Below are 18,992 nucleotides of genomic sequence, written 5' to 3' on the forward strand. Positions count from 1 at the left end.
CTTAAAATGTTTTTTTTTTTTTTTTTAGAAATTGATCTGTTTAAGCACATTTACATATTTATTCTGAAAAAACTAAATTTAAATAATAAATTAATTCATTTTCTTTTCGGCTTAGTCCCTTTATAAATCCGGGGTGGCCACAGCGGAATGAACCGCCAACTTATCCAGCACATTTTTACGCAGCGAATGCCCTTCCAGCCACAACCCATCTCTGGGGAAGATTTAATACATTTATTCATTCATTTATTTTGCCTTAGTCCCTTATTTATCAGGGGTCGCCACAGCGGAATGAACTGCCAACTTATCCAGCATAGGTTTTACACAGCGGATGCCCTTCCAGCTGCAACCCAGTACAGGGAAACACCTATACACTCTTACATTCACTCATTCACATACACTACGGCCAATTTACCTTACCCAATTCCCCTATAGCGCATGTGTTTGGACTGTGGGGGAAACCGGAGCACCCGGAGGAAACCTGCAATAACATGGGGAGAACATGCAAACTCCACTCAGAAATGCCAACTGACACAGCCTGAACTCGAACCAGTGACCTTTATGCTGTGAGGCAACTATGCTAACCACTGAGCCACCGTGCTCAAAAAAAAGTAATTTCTGAGTGTAAAAAAATCGTTTCTTCCAGCAGGAATGAACATTTTCATACTCAAACATCTTGCTCATGTATAACGGATCCTCCTGTAATCGCTCCTCATGTTTCACCTTTTACCCTCAGGACATCATAAGATGCTTTTGGCTTACTGTATGTACAGGATGTGTATATTAACTGTCACTTCTCCACAAAGCACTTATTGTGTGTGTGATTGATTCTACAAATGACCCTCTTGCGAAACATGTTTATACTATGAAATATCATCTGTTATATTTGATAAGGTAATAAAGCTTTTTTTAGAAAACATATGGTGTGTGAATGATGTCTGCTATGATGTCACTGGGTCACATGATGCATTCGATTACGCACACTCAAGAGGGAAGAATCCTACTGCACTCAACAAACATGACGTTTGCTGCTTGTTCAAACTACTCACTTAAAATGAGTTGAACCAACACAATTCTTTAAGTTTTCTTTTGGACAGCTTGATTTGGGACTTGTGGAGCTGTGCATCGATGGATTTGCTCTTCAGTGTTTGAATTTCAGCAGTGAAAATTAAGTGAAGTTTATTTATAAACTAATTTCGAGAGGAGCACGTGCTTATGATTGATAACACCTGGTTAACGTTATCTAATACTGATTTACCAATCAGACGACTCCTCAATCACTATACATAACCAGAGTATCTTACTTCAGCCCTCTTCGTCTTGAAGAATCCCCGCTTCCACCCCTACTCCTCCCATTTCCTCGTCAGGGCAGCACGGAGGCCAAGTGGTTAGCACCGGCTCGGACACTTCCTGGCCAGGTCGGCATTTCAGTAAAGGAGTTTGCATGTTCTCCTCGTGTTTGTGTGGGTTTTCACCGGGCTCTCCGGTTTCCTCCCACAGACAAAAACATGTAACATAGGCACATTGACAAATCTAAAATGACAGCATAGACACTTCATAGCATTAATCTACTTCCAAGATTATCAAGCAGGGGAGTTCTCGAGACCTACCTGAACTTGGACTCCCCTCTCACCCTGCAACGGGAGGGAGCCCTGGGCTTGAGGATCTCCCAGGACAGCATGCCAAACAAGCTCCATAATCAATCTTCAGCTAAGGGCGAGCTCTTGAAGCCACACTAAACTGAAATTCAACTCTAAAAACTGGACACAGTTTCACTTTAGAACTTCTATGTTAAACAGCTTTGACACAATCTACATTGTAAAAGCGCTATAGAAATAAAGATGAATTGAGTTGCTTTATGTTCAATCCACTTAAATTTGTAAACGATTAAGTTAAAGGTGCAGTTGGTGATCGTCTTTTGTTGTGCTGGTTGAAAGTCTCTTCACATTCCAATAGTACTGATTAAAGTAAATGATCTGTATTTATATGTGTTTTTTTAAATTCTGGATAAGGCATAAGACTAAAAAATGTTCATCCAATTAAAATTTGTCATGCTGATAATTCCAATAATTCGAGAGGGGTCTGGCTGCAGACCTGGCGCAGTGCAGTCTGGGCTGCATCCAATGCTTTTTAATGGGCTCACCTAACCCCACCCCTAACCCTACCCATCACAGTGACGTCACTAGCTCCATTTGAGTGCATTGTGTCTGACATTGCATCGCTGAGTGATGCAGTCTCAGCTTGCATCATAAAGGCTGCATCCAGATACTGTTGAATAATTCTAATCAGTAGCCCAAACTGTCTGCCGACAAATATTCAATTCAATTCAGCTTTATTTGTATAGCGCTTTTACAATGTAGATTGTGTCAAAGCAGCTTCACATAAATGGTCATAGTAACTGGAACAGTGTGGTTCAGTAACTGGAACAGTGTGGTTCAGGTTTTAGTGTTTAAGTTCAGTTCAGTTCAGTTTAGCTCAGTTCAGTGTGATTTAATCATTACTGAGAGTTCAAACACTGAAGAGCAAATTCATCGATGCGTAGATTTAGACTATAGATTTATAGATTTGTACAACTGCGCACCTCTGTTTATGCAGACGGGTCACAGTCACGTAGACACGAGTGACCGCACTAAAAACAAGTGAAGAGTTCAGATGCAAAAACCTCTATGCCGTCTGAAAAATTCTTCTCAAATGAGCATTTTTGTGAGGCTCCTGTTTGCAGGTTTAGTAATTTCACTTTTACGGCAAAGGATGAGTCCTTTTTCATCGCCTTTAAAGTGAAATAACTCAACATAAACAAAAGGAGGCTGAGAAAAATGTTCATTTTTGATGGTAATTTCAGACGACAAAGACTCATTGTGAGTTTGTGTCTGTCTCTTTTCTCCATCAGGCACATTGTGTTCAGAACTCTGTGTTCATCTGTAGATCCAACACTCAAACAACATCTAGTCATCTCAGTTGGGAACTAGTACTATTAAGATTTGTTCAACACATTTCTAAACTAATAACTCATTTTTAATAACCGAATATTTGCCTTGATGACAGCACATAATATTGCACTTCATATTTTTCAAGATACTAAAATGTAATTAAAAGATTTAACTAGGTTAAGTAGGCAGGTTAGGGTAATTAGGCAAGTCATTTTATAATGATGGTTTGTTCTGTAGACCAGTGGTTCTCAAACTGTGGTACGTGTACCACTATTGGTACGCGGAGGAATCAAATATGTCAAGTGTACATGCTACATAAATTTCAAAATTTAACAAAAATGACTTGTATATAAATTTATGATGACATATAGCCTATATCCAGGCAACATTTCCAGGTGTTGATGAGTTGGCTACTATATGTTAATACCTTTAAGTACAGGATTTTTTTTTTTATTTTTTTAAGAACAGTAACCTATAATTTTAAACTTTTAAAAGAACATTTTAATTTAATTTTTTAATTTTAATTTACGTTTTTAAGTTTTTTTTGTTTGTTTTTTTACAAATAAGCATAGAACAGTGTTAATGTTCAGACTATTTATAATGTTTAAAGTGACTGACAATAATAAATATTTTTAATAATAGGAATTAATCTGCCACATTATTGAACTGTGCAAAGCTGTAGCTGCTTTACTGGGCCAACTACGCTACTGTATTTCAATACTGCTCTGTATGCTGGTACATGGAGAGACAATTGTTTTCTGAGGTGGTCCTTGATGAAAAAAGTTTAAAAACCACTGCTGTAGACAATTGAGATAAAAATAGCTTAAAGGGGCTAATAATAGTGACCTTAAAATGGATGAAAAAAAATCAAAACTCATTTTATTCTTGCTAAAATAAAACAAATCAGACTTTCTCCAGAAGAAAAAATATTATCAGACATACTGTGAAAAAATCCTTGCGCTGTTAAACATCATTTGGGAAATATTTGAGAAAAGAAATAAAATTCACAGAAGGGCTAATAATTTGGACTTAAATATTTTATAAGATGTGCTGTCTATGAGATGTCCTACACAGTACTATAATCATCCTGAAATTGTCATTTATAATGGATTTACAAAGCATAAATAATCCTCACTTTAGATTAAGTCAGAAAACAGCATGAAGTCGAGTTAATAAAGCATTTATTAACATACAAAGTAACAATATATGCCTGAATAATAAGATATAGAAATGTTTATTTAAATAATGTGTTAATCATTTACTCACGCATTCTGAATGATCTCAAAAAAACTACCAACTACTCTTAAATAACTGGTTTGCAAATGATGCAAAAGATTTAGGAGAGAAAATGTGATCCTTAAAGTATGAAAATAAAGTAGATTATATGTGTTATTATATATATTATATGTATTATAATATATTATATTATTTTATATTATATGTGTATTATATATGTGCTTTTAAGTCAAGAAAACAGCATTTGTAGATGTGTTTACTAATGTCTATTAATGTCAGGGTTTCTGCAGGTTAAATTTAAGACTTTTTAAGACGTTTAAGACCATTACGAATGACATTTTAGATGTATACAGGACTAAATGCTAAGGATTTTTTTTTTTTTTGAATATCCTAGCTGGAAAAGATTTTCACTTGCCCTTTCAAAAAATGATTATAATTTAATAATACAACAGGGATAATAATTTAATAACAAATATATAAATCAGGTCAGTTTCCTCTAAAGTAAATAAATGGAGAACTTTTAAGCAAATGTTCCTCTAAAGAAAGCTGCTATTTTTAAATAAAAAGTTAAAAGTTTCATTGAGATAGGGATTGTTGGTGATTGTGTGGGTGTAAATGACCAGATTGAGTAGCTATACATGAACAAAGGAAAATTAAGACCTGCTAAAAAAGATTTAAGATCTACAACACAACATTTCAGTAGATTTACGACTTTTTAGGGCCTAAAATTTAGTTTTTGAGATTTAAGACTTTTTAAGACCCTGCAGATGACCTGAATGTAAAGTTAACACTTAACAAATTATGATTTAACTATTTGATAAAAATGTATAGTTTTTATGCAATATATGTTATATATAATTTATAGGTATAATTTATACTTATAAATATTTATCGGGCCCCCACTTTTCCCAAGACCCTTACTGGTTAAATCCGTCCCTGCACACAGCAAAACACACAATAAATTGTCTGCAAATTCATATTAAAAGAGCTCTTTGAGCTAAGAAGAGAAGTATTTGGATTCTAAATACAGCACAATTTCTATAAAAATCATGAAACTTTGTCTTATTTACATCTCCATACATTCTAGTCTCATGGTTGTCTCTGCCACCAATTACTGCCATTACTGTGACTAAGCTACTGGTGAATGTGCTGAGATGTGCATCTCTGGAGGATTCGCTTTAGTCTTTCTCTGCGTTATTAACGATAAGCATTAAACACTAAAGAAAAACACTGTGACACACTGCAAAAAACACAAACACAAGGACACTGGGAATGACGTCAACTAACTCACACTCATCACACTTCACTTTGGTCTTTCAGCCTGAGAACTCTGAACTGTTGCTGATAAAAATAATACAGTTGTTTTTAGATCATTTTTGAGGGATAATGTGAGGATGAAGACTGGAGAAATGATTTAGAAAATAAAGCATTAAATAAGAGGATTACACTTTTACATACATTCAATCAGAAAATGATCATAAATTATAATATTATTTTTATGATATCAGATTTGTATTGTATTGATGATCAAATGAATAGCCTGTGTCAGAGACGTCTGTCAGAAACATTTGCAGGGTTCAACGCTAAGGATTTTTTATACGGGTCTGATCGGGCCATTGGTTGAGATTTTTACTTGCCCTGCCAAAATTTTCACTGGCCCCACCAAAAAAACGAAAAAGTTAATAGCTATTTCTTAGCCACATATTTTAAATAGTGGCAAAATTATGCCTGTGAATCCAGAATTTAAACATTTAAAATATGTTAATAAATGTATAATGAGCAAAATTCAAGATTTTATGCAAATGAAAGAGCAGTATGAAAAATGTGCTGGTATTTTAATTCAATTCTAAATAATTTTGATAAAAATGGCTAGCCAAACTGACAACTGTTATTTTTTTTGTTTTTTTTTTCAGTTTCTTAAATTTGTACCCATGTAATTGTTTGCTTCTAAGACTTTAGAAACATACGTTTACTTTTAGCCTCATTGTTTAATTTTGCCGCCATGTTGCCATCTTTTCGCTGTACTGGTTGTTGCCAGGTTACAAAAAAAAAAAAACATGCTCATTGTTACTGGCCGATAGGGGCCAGTAACAATCCTGACTACTGTCCCGTGTGTCTTTCACGCTGGCCCCGGGCCACTGGGCAGTCCTTATTGTTGAGCCCTGATTTGTTTAAAATTCTATGAAACAAAAGCACTCTATTGTAAATGTATATTGTAAATAACTCTGTACATTGTAATTTATGACAAATGTAAACCATTTAAAATGTTTCACACCAAAAATGAATTTTCTTGTAAATATATTATGTGCTAATTTATTAGAAAATAAAATCAGATCTGTGTTTTTTTAGAGACACCCTTGTAATCACCTGACTAAAGTCTTGTCATCTATCCAAGTTTTAGGAACAGCAAATAATAACTCGACTTCTAGTTGATCATTTGGTATCAAAAGTGGCTTATATGAAAGGCAAAGACCTCTAGATTACACCTATTTTACCAAAATAAAATATGATGCCTTGATTTTTAATTATTTGATTAGGACAGTAAAGTCTGACTTTATTAGACAAAAGTCTTGTGACTTAACAGAAATAATGTACAGTAGAATATAAAGTCATGCTGCAGTGAGAACACTGCACTCCTTCATCTTACCCCAGTCATGCTCACTCATGTTCATATCTGGTGACTGGGCTGGCCAATCCTGGAGTATCTTGACCTTCTTTGCTTTCAGGAGCTTTGCTGTGGAGGCTGAAGTATGAGGAGCGCTATCCTGCTGAAGAATTTGCCCTCTCCTTTGGTTTGTAATGTAACAGGCAGATCAAATATCTTGATCCCTCAGGCTGTTAATGTTGCCATCCACTCTGGAGATCTCTCACACTCCCTCATACTAAATGTAACCGCAAACCATGATTTTTTCTTCACCAAACTTGACTGATTTCTGTGAGAATCTTGGGTCCATGCGGGTTCCATCTGCAGTTTTTGTGAAGATTGGGATGCAGTTCAGAAAAATCGACCTTCTGCCACTTTACCAAATGATCAACTACAAGTCAAGTTATTATTTGTTGCTCTTACAACTGAGACGGACGACAAGACTTTTGTCAGGTAGTGTAAACGTATTTAATTTCTGTTCATATTTATGTGATTTCATGTAATACATACAATGTCCATTCTATGGTTTTAACAATGACCGAATCATTTTCTGTTTTGCAACTCCGACTCATTAAACCCTTTACTAATGAGCAAGTATTTATCTTTAAAAGCTAATATTAATACAGTGTTAATTTTCATCTCAAAACATCAATAATAACCTTTGATCATGTACAGAAACTCTTCAAAAAAGAGCATAACAGAAGACAGAAAAGCACATGGCAGTCGTACGAAATAATAAAATCTTTTATTTCCAGCAGTTTACAAGTACCTCTGTTAAGTCCCCTTGACAGTGTCAGATTGAAGCAGTAGGGCAGAACTGAAGGGGAACAACCCAGAACCGGTTTACAGGAAACCAGAAACCTTTATTAGCTGTACACGCTCAGATAACCTGCCAAGCTTGCTTTAAGTTTCCCAGTCGAGCGACCAGGAATCAAATCCATTTGACTCACAACATAGTGAAGGTTATGAGTTCTTGTAGGAAAGTTTTAGATTATGACAGATTAGAAATCCCTTAAAGAAGTATTAATTTATGTATTTATTACTAAAATAAAAAACTGATATTGGGTGGCTTTGCTTTGGATAACTACCACCGATTTCATCTGCCAGGACGATTTGTGAACACAAATCAAATCAATATAAAATAAAAATCAATTATCATATACAAAAAAAAAAAAAAACTACATAAATCTAGCCTTGCTTGTGATTTGTTAAGGCATATTACGCTCAATTCACCGAACCAGATCGAGTAAGTGAGGTTTTGCTGGATATTAGGCACCAAACTTTGATATTGTGTTAAAGTTTACCAAAAATTACCGAAAAACAAAAAAACAAACGTACAGTAAACATCTCTACTGGTCCAATGCAAAGAAAAAATGCAACAGAATGATAAAATAAACATTTATAGAATAAATATATTATGTACAAATAGCTTTGTCGCATCTATAGAAATAAATAAACAAAGCCTCCCGTCCCCTGAAGAAATATTCACAACTACAGAGCGCTGTCGTGTTCAGTGGCAGCACCGGATCGGTTGCACAGTCATATTTATGTGACGCATAATTGTGGCATAAAAGTGAGCCGCTGCTTTTCCTGCACTAGCGCGACCTCTTGTGGAAAACCTCTGGCATTACAGTACGTCTTGTGCACAGTGATCTAATGTGACGCAACCAACACACATTTCAGGACAGAAAGCACAAGTTATAGTTTAAAAAAGGGGGAGTCTGGTAAGCCGTTTTAACATGTCATATATCAATCATACTAGTATCTATTTCCATGTTACTAGTACCCATTATTTAAAGATACAAGTATACTTTAAGATGCACTGAAACAAATGATTCATTGGATTTACCATTTTTTAAGGTAAGTGGTTGCAAACTATATATTTGAGTTGAATTTAAACAAATTATGTTGATCATTACTAAACTGAATTTGTTTGTTTAAATTCAGCCCATATAAATAGTTTGCAAGCACTTATCTTAAGAAGCATAGTAAATCCATTTACTACTTTCCATACTTTTTTTTCAGAGTACCTAGTACTTGTTTATTAGCTACATGTGATTCTCAGCAGGCATCAGATGTCACACAGACGTAAAATTGACGTTGGACTCCAACGTTGGACTAACTTTAAGTTTTAGTTATACTGTATATTAAAATCGGGATGAGGTCAGAAGCCAACATCAGTTTGAGGTCAGACTCCAACGTCAAGATGATTCACACAACAAAAAAACAACCAAAGTTAAACAGCTACTGATGTTAGACTTTGACGTAGTATGGATATCATACTATGTTGTTTAGCTGATGTTGGATTTTGGTTAGTAAACGCCACAGCCTAAAACCAACTAAATATCAAAGCCAGCTGACGTGGGTAATAAATGTCAGCCGATGTGGGTATTAGACAACACATTGACGTTAAATTTTGGTCACCTGAAGAAGTCGCAACCAAATCAGAACTAAAGATCAACGTCATGTGACATTCTGTGCCTGCACTTAAAAAACCCTGCTATTTATTCCAGATACTAGTAGATACTAGTATATAATAGTATTATTATTTTATTAGTTACTAGTAACTATTGCATTGTTAGTAACTAAGTGGATGGTTCATCGACTTCATCTTTCACTATAGTATGTTTCTCAATTTTAAATTACTAGCACATTTATCTTTAATAGGTTCAAGTATCTGATGAATAATCTGTAGCTTGTGAGAAATAAAAAAACACCAGTGTCTAATTAATAAGAGCTAGTATCTAATAATGACCACTGCTAGTATAGAATAAAACATGACTTATTTCTTTTACAAAGTAGTACTTATTGACAACTAGTGTCTCACTGGAAATAATGATTCATTGGATTGACTAAATATTTTAAGGTAAGTGGTTGCAAAACATGTATTTGGGCTGAATTTACACAAATGAATTTGGTTGTATTTGAAAATCGGGTTGACGTCAGAACCCAACGTCAGTTTGAGGTCAACGTCAACCAACCAAAGTTAAACGTTTACTGATGTTAGACTTTGTCGTTGTATGGATGTAATATCATGACGTTTAGCTGATGTTGGATTTTGGTTAGTAAACGACACAGCCTAAAACCAACCAAATATCAACGGCAGCTGATGTTGGCACTAGATGTCAGCCGATGTGGGTATTAGACAACAAATTGACGTTAAATTTTGGTCACCTAAAGAAGTCGCAACCAAATTAGAACTAAAGATCAGTGGCATGTGACATTCTGTGCCTGCACCTAAAAAACCCTGCTATTCATTCCAGATACTAGTACTTATTTCATTAGTTACTAGTAGGCCCGCATGAAATCTGCGGAAATCTGCATAATTCTGGGCGCACAGATTTCATGCGGGCCTATCATTAGTCTAGCCCATCATTAATTCTGTTTATTTACTTATGTAAATGTGTGTATGTTTATATTTATTTAGTTTTCAAATTAATTTCAGTATAATTGTTGACTAAGATGAAAATGTTCATATGATTATTCACAATATAGTGTGTAAAGTAATATTTTCTGTCTTTTAGTAGAGATGTTATATGAGACACTTGCTTTGTTTACCAAATAATGTGGATCTAAATGGATTTGCGTTGTTAACATTAAATAAAAGTTTAAAAAGCTATTTTTTTTACTTCATATATAAATTTGTTATTTACGATACTCCCAAAATCATTTTCTGCATAAATCCTCTGATTCCTAACAAAATTCTCAGCAGAAATAGCAAAAAAATAATAAAAAATGTCCGCAGATTCTGTTTGGCCAAAGTTAGTGGTAACTATTACATTGTTAGTAACTAAAAGCTGATTTATACTTGTGCGTCAAGCACACGCGCATGGTCTGGCGCAGCCTTCAAAAAATGAAACTACATGTCACAACGAGGGCAGTGCTGAGAGCCACAAGCCCAATATAGCGAGTGTTTACAAGTGTCGAGTCCCATGAAGGAGCTCCATATGGAGACTTTTGTTTTGTGTTTACCTTATTATTAAAGTTGTTGCACGTCTGCCGGTTCCCACCTCTGAATGAGTGGGTTGGAGCTACTTGTACATTAGGGCAGTGTTAAAAAAAAAACACCTACGAAGAAACTCGACACAGAGGAACATAACATAACCCACTGGCAGCTAGCGTTTTGGAAGTGTAACTGCAAAGCAACACAAACAGCACAGAAAAGTATAAATGCACGACTGCGTGCAAGGCAGGCGCCGTGGTTCACAGCGATTGCTCGACGTAGATGTATAAACCAGCCTTAAGGGGACTGGTCATTGACTTCAGCTTTCACTATAGCATGCCAATTGTAAATAGCTAGCACATATTTTCTTCTGTACTACCTGTCATTTATTAGATACTAGCTCTTATTCATTAGATATTGGTATTTTTTATTATAATTTCTTACGAGCTAGAACTTATTTATTAGATACTTGAACCTATATTACTTATTTCTCAAATACTTGTACTTATTGACTAATTACTAGTATCTATTTAACAGAAACATGTAAACCTTTATAATATAGTACTTTTTAAAATGTAAAAAAAATAAATAAATAAACGTGGTCATTCAGATTTGGCATTGATTAAAAATACAGTTGTGACTAGTAAGATAAGAACAACTAGTAATAATTACAAAAACAATAGTGTCTAATCAATAACTACTCATGTTTATTAGGTATTAATATCAAACTAACAAGTACTAGTATCTAACGAATAACTATTACAATTCAATAAAAAAAATACTGTATATAGCAATATACCCAATGAATAACTACTAGCATTCAGTAAATACTAAATAAAATACTAGTTAAAAATAAATGAGTACTAGTAACAAATAAATAAATACTAGTATAAAATAGGTACTAGTATCAAATGTATAAGTGTTAGTATTTAATTAATAAGAACAAATATCAACTGAATACTAAAAAACAAACTAAAATTAATAAATAAAAGTTAATAATAAATTATTACTGGCATCTAATGCATAACTACTAGTATGCAGTAAATAAAAACTGAAATACTAGTTAATAATAAATTATTACTAATACCTAATAATTAACTACTAGCATATATTAGGTACTGGTATCAAATGAATAATTACTTCCTATTTTAAATAGACTAGTATCCAACAAACAACAGCCAGTAACCAATAAATAAATAAAAAAATAGCTAATAATAAAGTACTAGTACCAATAACTGTTGTATTAGCATATAATTAATTAACTTTCAAATGAATAACAATTATAGAACTAGTTAATAATCAATTAGTACAAGTACCCAATAAATAACTCTTAGTATATGTTAGGTAATAGTATCAAATGAATAAATATTAGTATCCAATTCAGATGGACTAGTATCTAATAAATAACTACCGGTACTAATATCCGATAATTACAAACTAAAATACTAGTTAATAATAAAATAGTACCTGTTCCTAATAAATAGCTTCTAATATACATTAGACAGTATTAGGTAGTATATAAGTTATTAAGTCAAGTATCAAATAATTAATATTGTCTGATAAATAAGAACTAAAGTACTAGTTATTGATAAAATATCCGTAAATTAAATATTAGCAGTTTTCTGTATTTTCCGATTCATGTTTTTATTATTTTTCCCATTTATTTCTGCTTATGAATTGGGATTTTGATCCTTCTTTCAACAACTTTTAACCGTATAAACTTTTTAAAGAGTGACTTTTATTTACATTTTAAATAGTTTAATGTGCTATATTGTCTTGATCGGTGTACATTACGCTACAAAACCTTGTGATAAACTGCCAGTTTTACTTTACAGACTTATTCCTTCCTATATGTTAGGTATTATACATTATATTATTTCAAACTACTGAAATTTCAATAAAAGTGACTTTGTTAAACTGCAGAGTTGTAAATAAACAGAAAAATACTAGTTAATAATAAAATAGTACCTTTTTCTAATAAATAGCTACTAATATACATTAGATACTATTAGGTAGTATATAAGTTATTAAGACAAGTATCAAATAATTAATATTGTGTGATAAATAAGAACTAAAGTACTAGTTATTGATAAAATATCCGTAAATTAAATATTAGCAGTTTTCTGTATTTTCCGATTCATGTTTTATTATTTTTCCCATTTATTTCTGCTTTTGAATTGCATTATGGGATTTTGATCCTTCTTCCAACAACTTTTAACCCTAAAAACTTTTAAAAAAGTAATTTTGAATAGTTTAATATGCTATATTGTCTTGGTCGGTGTACATTACGCTGCCAGTTTTATTTTACAGACTTATTCCTCTCTATATGTTATGTCTTATATATCATATCATTTCAAACTACTGAAATGTCAATAGACGTGACTTTGTTAAACTGCAGAGTTGAATTTTCAACATCAAAACTAGACAGATTGGAGATCAACATCCCATAATGCAATTCAAAATAAACAAATAAACAAAATAAACAAAACAAAAAAAACAAAAAAAAAACACCTGTGAATTCACAGATTTTTTTTACACTTTAGTACAAACAGATTAAAAACTAATTAAGTGCTACAATAAAAAATACTGGTTGCCTTAAATTTGTAGGGTGAATCAAATTAACCGTATTAAGTCAATTGAACTAAAATTACATTAAACTGACTTAAAACAGCTGGCGCAACTCATAATATTAAGTTGGAACATGATTAACTCAGTTTAATAAGTTACAGTTAACTAAGAACATATATTGTCATGACTTCTTGACCATTTATTCTTTTACAGTGCAATCTAAAGCACAGGTGTCAAAGCAAATTCCTGGAAAGCCACATCTCTGCACAGTTTAGTTCCAACCCTAATTGAACACACCAAATCAAACTTTGTTTGAATCCTACAGGTAAAGCTGCCATTACACAGCACTTTTCTCACTATATACTTCCATACATGCGTATGTGAATGCGTCAGACTGGAAACGCAAGTTTGTGCGTCAAGTTTCGCAGGTCGCTGCGATGCAAAGTTCAAGCTTGGTCAACGCTGACCTGCGAAATCACATCACTTGAATGCGCGAGACCAATCGAGGATCAAAACATGACCTCTCTGGACATAAATTTAAAACATGGACCAATCTCTAGCTGTTTCAAACGTCTAATCATCTTAATCCTGCCCCTTTTCGCACACACAAACTCTAGTGTGACCGCAGCTTAAGTGTGTTGAAGTAGGGTTGGAACTAAACTGTGCAGAGCTGCGGCTCTCCAGTAACTGGCTTTGACACCTGTGATCTAAAGAATAAGTACTACAGGCTTATAAATAAGTACTAGTGTTTAAAAACTGTTTTAAAATAGATATACTGTAAGTATAAATGAATTGTTAAAGCGGCTTTCCAAATAAAAAGTGTGTGTGTTGAAGATATCGTCACTTAAAAAAAAAAAAGGCATTTTGAATGTTAATGTGCCCGGCACAATATGAGATGTTTATACTCAGCCCTTTAGCAATGGGAGGAGAACATTACCGTTAACAAACACACACGCTCGATGATAACTGGAGGTCAGTGGCTTTACATGCCCGGCTAGTTGTTATAAAGATACATTAGTGACAGCTACTGATTAACGTGTTTTTAAGGCTGAGAATTGAGGTACAGATTAGCTGCTAGCCATCCCGTTAGCCTTTCAAGTCTTTCCGAGTGGCATTAATCTGGTTTTAAAAAACAGTCAAAGTTAAATCATTCTCATCTTATCCAGTACGAAACAAGAAACCGATTTCGGGGATTTGAAATCAAGCATGGCTTCAAGAGCTAGGTTTTTGAGCTAGCATCCAGCAGTGCAGATGTCAAAATAGCCCTTTTGACAAGCATTTTTTTGCATAACTCTACTGATATTGTGTATTAAAAAGGCTTTTGAGGCAGGTTTCCTCTCAATCAGCAGGTGCCTTTTGTCCAGACTAGGCTAATTTAATTCAGCAATTGATCTTGTGCTAAGCTTTGTGTCAAAATCTGGCTTTTTAAACAGGAAATATTTCTCATATGGTCATTTCGCCACTGAATCAAATGAGACTTTCTCGAGTTTTCAGGCTCTGCATTTCTGGATAATTTAACCATTTCTTTTACGGAACATTGCTGATAAGACTGCATACATTCTTTCGGCTCACTTGATAATAATCGCAAATTCATTCTGCGTGCAAATCAGCTCATTTCTATGGAATAAGTGTGTAATGCATGTCTACATTAGCGACAGTAACCAAGGAGGGCGGAGCTTAGGGAAGGATCAATTGTATCCACTTTATTTTTAACGCATTTGTGGCCATTTGCATGATTTATTTGAGCTGTTAGTCTTTTATGTTGGCCTATTGTGATATTATTATTAAAAGGGGCTATGCAAGAACTTATGCATACATATTTAAATGTTTTAATCGGCAATGTGTGAACAGCTTGTAACAAGACTTTATAACTTTTATTATCCTATATGCTGAGTTCAGACTGCATGATTTTGAGAAATCACAGGCAAATCGATGCTCGTTCACGTGAGTATCAATCACACAGTGTGAACTATCAAAGAAGCCATCTGAGAGAATCGCCAATGACACCCGTGAGATATTTTGCATGCTAAATATCCAGAGCTGTTGGCTATTCAAAAGCATGCCATATGAAAAGTGTTCTGATTGAAAATAACATCGGAGATTACCTACAGCCAATCAGAGAGCAGCATCAACTAGTATGCACTGTAATAAATAGGGTATATGCCGAAGCATGCTAAAAGGACCTTTAATTTGCCAGTAACCTGGGTTAAGCACTTCCGGCGAACTGTGTGCCAATGCAAAAACCGGCACGTTTAGGGCCTGTTTTCTTTAAAAATCAGTGATCCCCACTAGCTGAGTGATATCCGATATAAAGTGGGTCTCAGATTGTACAAGAAGCACTGCATTAAATTACATTTCCCCCCGCCATGTCTTTATAATATGAGCATTTATTTTACCCCAGTATATTCAATGGAGCTTCTGCGTTAGCCTGCCGATTCTGCCGGGCGCGTGCGAGTAAATGACTTTTTGTCTCGTTTTGTCTAGCAACTAAATGAATGCCAAAGTTTATTTAACTGAATGTATTTTAATTACATTACAACATCGATGCTGTAAAAGGAACCATAAAAAAATGGAAAAAAGTTCACAATAACAGGTATGTATGGGAAAAACACTAGCTCGGCATATACCCTATTCCCAGAGTTTCACAAAATGTTACTGTCATTCTTCACAGTAAAATACATTAGTGTCACTTTACAGGATTTAACTGTTGAATTTTACGTATTAATTTCTTTATTATGAAATTAAGGCAGGCATCATGATTACAGTAAATTACTGTTAAAAATGGCTATATTTTTTGCACTTTAGTTATAGGAATTCAAACACTATTAATATTTTATTCAACACAGAATTAATACATATTAAGGTGTATACTAGCACTTTTTCTGATATATACAAATATTTACAGAATTATTATTGTTATGAAGTACCTCAAAGTAATTACTGTAATCTTACAAACAGTACCTTACTGTGAAAGTAATGCAATTATTAGCCACTAGTTTACTGTAAATTTAAGGTAAAATATTTTACAGTGTGGGTATCTGCAGGCCAGAGGGAGGTTAGGGAGAAGGTAAAAGAGCTTCTTTTCAGTCTATTTGGACCCAAGAAATGGAGGAAAAACTAGTGGAAATTTGTCAGGTGAGCAAAATAAGTAAATTTTCTTCCCCACTACAGGCTTCTTTCTCATTACGTAATTAATACCAAAACATATACTACTTGACCTCGCGTTGTTTACATGTCACTTCTCGTGTGTGTTTGGTTGTGAGGTAGTTTGCAGACCTAGACAAAGTTCTCAATGACTCATATTGTAACATCATGCAGTGTGAAACTCCCTTGCCCGATCCATCCAGAACGCTAACCCAGATAGTCATGCAGTGTGGAAAGATCTGTGTTTTAAAACTCCTTTAAAAATCGTGCAGTCTGAACTCGCCATTACTTTGTAGGTTGTCTTTATAAGCATGTGTAGACTGATTTTTGTGGTGTTTATTGGATTATTCAGAGGAACGTGCAGTACATAATCATTTACTGTTTCTGATCAGTGTATCACTGCAAATATAATTACATTTTATTTTACTTTTAAGCAAAACGATTAAAAAAAAATCACTGTAAGGGCACTGAATCACATTCAGGCTCTTTTAATTGGTTTGCAATAAGTTGCAGTTCACTTATTGGCCACTGGTAGACAATGTTTGATTTGAAATCTACTCAAAGCCCCTTTATAGGGATAGTTCACCCTAAATTGAAAGTTCTGTCATCAATTGTTTGTTTCAAACTTATATGAGTTTCTTTCTTCTGTTGAACACAAAAGAACATATTTTGAAGAGTGCTAGAAACGTGCAACTTCCACAATATTTGCAACATCTATGTTGATCCTGGAACAACATTCCAATCAGCCAATCAGAACTAAGGCTTAGGGTTAGATTTATGCACTTATACATGATTGTTATCTAACTATTCTTCTCTAATTTTAGAAGTGATTTACCGATATGGTTGAGTTTAGGGCTAGGGAATAGGTATGGATTACATTTTCTAACAACAGTGATATTCCAGGATCAACATAGATGTTAATCCAGGATCACATCGTACTTGGGAAAATCATGACATGGATTTAAGGATGAGTAAACATTCATTTTTGGGTGATCTATCTCTTTAAATCCTTAATTTACACTTATAATAATAATATTATTCTTTATTCTTCTTGCTATTTTTTCCCAAATATTGCAAAATAGCATTTAAGCATTGCAAAATAAGGCAGATGTATACTCTATATAATAGAATACTTTAAAATTGCATCGTCAAATATAATTTCCAGTTCAATAAAATAAGAAAAATGCATTTTTCCATCCTTTGAAAATAACATTTACATGAACCGTCCCAGTGTTTTTGAGTCCAGAGATTTGGGAGATTAACGGATGTGGACTTTACGATAGCGGTCTGAAAAGCTTACAACAGTCTTTCAGGCCTTTGATTAGTTTGATACTGAAATGTATGTACGCAATTGAGGCAAAGTCTGGTGTTTTATCCTTACGGCGTTGACCGTAAACAACCCACGAATGGCATTGCACAACTTGAGTGTTCCAGGGATTGCATTGAAACTATGAAGCACTTTTGGTTGCTGTGTCTCTCTGTAACCACAAGCAGAGCTACTAAAGCAATTTTAGATGCTGAAAAGTGTTAATTAAACAAGGCGTTCGCTAAACAGTGTTTACTGTATGAGTATATTTTACCGGTCCCGTTTAGGACCCACGTGAGCCAATCAACAGGCTGAAATGTTATCTAAGAATAACATGATGGTCCGGAAATGTTTTTTTTTGTCTATATTTTGAGTCCGTAAGTTTTATATCATTAAACCATTTTGTAGCACTTGGTGATTACGCATTCTACGTTCGCTTGCCTCTCGTGAAGTATTTCAAGTTTAGGTTGGTGTAATCTTTACATGCAGCCAGTGGCTGTAAGATCGGGCCGAACATCCCCATTGAAAAATAATGAGGATTGTCGTTCTCCCGGTAGCTAAACAACAACGAAATTATATATCGATACTAAAGCAAATAATGTCATCAATATAATCATGGTAACCGTGGTAGCCATAACAATACAGATATTATTTCTCTATGTGGCATTATAAATAAAGACGTCATGTGTGTGTGTTGCTTGGACAGTCAGAGTCAGAGGAAAAGGCAGCGTGGATCAATCACCCACATCTGTGTCCCGATCTCCAATTAGCCACAGGATGTGGAAACACAGAGCCAGGAAGCCTGTCCCCAGCAGGTCTCCCAGCGCCGTCAAGTAGGGGATGGAGAAGTTGTCAGGATCCATCCCTCGACGCCACATCCAGTTCACCATCCAGTCTGCCAGATACAGCAGGATAATGACCTAGATGGAAAGACAGACCATTTCAATTCATCTTTGATTCTATAACACACATTTCTACAATGCAGATTGTGTCAAATCAGCTTAACATACACAGGGTTCCCACTCTTTAATAAACAGCAGATTCAGGGACTTTTTAAAACACCATTAACTTCAAATGACGCAACGTTTTTTTACTCCCCCAGCATATGTACTGCAACGAAAATCCTTACTGTACTTCACATTTTACTTTAGCTTAATATTTACATGAAAAGTCAGCCTAATGATGGTGTTTTGAATGTGTCATGTTGAATGAACTTTAGTCAAA

At 34.4% G+C, this 18,992-nt stretch overlaps 1 protein-coding gene and 1 long non-coding RNA gene across 9 annotated transcripts in view; one reads left to right on the forward strand and one right to left on the reverse strand.

Moving 5' to 3' along the window:
- Positions 1 to 6,462: 6,462 nt before the first annotated feature.
- LOC147841872 (uncharacterized) lies at positions 6,463 to 11,343 on the forward strand. The gene is made up of 2 exons (XR_015503008.1): positions 6,463 to 9,168; positions 9,937 to 11,343. It is a non-coding gene; the product is annotated as an uncharacterized LOC147841872 (long non-coding RNA).
- Positions 11,344 to 16,132: 4,789 nt separating this feature from the next.
- The window catches only part of slc41a1 (solute carrier family 41 member 1), a 78,496-nt gene continuing 75,636 nt past the window's right edge, over positions 16,133 to 18,992 (reverse strand). For 6 of the 8 annotated variants that reach the window (XM_087271843.1, XM_087271841.1, XM_087271839.1 and 3 more), the window contains one exon: positions 16,784 to 18,688. In XM_087271843.1, the coding sequence (XP_087127969.1) occupies positions 18,503 to 18,688 (186 nt within the window). In that variant the 3' untranslated portion in view covers positions 16,784 to 18,502. 8 annotated transcript variants of the gene reach the window in all.

The sequence above is a fragment of the Danio rerio genome, chromosome 11 (assembly GCF_052040795.2).
Source record: "Danio rerio strain M-AB ecotype USA chromosome 11, GRCz13ab, whole genome shotgun sequence".
Lineage (NCBI taxonomy): Eukaryota > Metazoa > Chordata > Actinopteri > Cypriniformes > Danionidae > Danio > Danio rerio.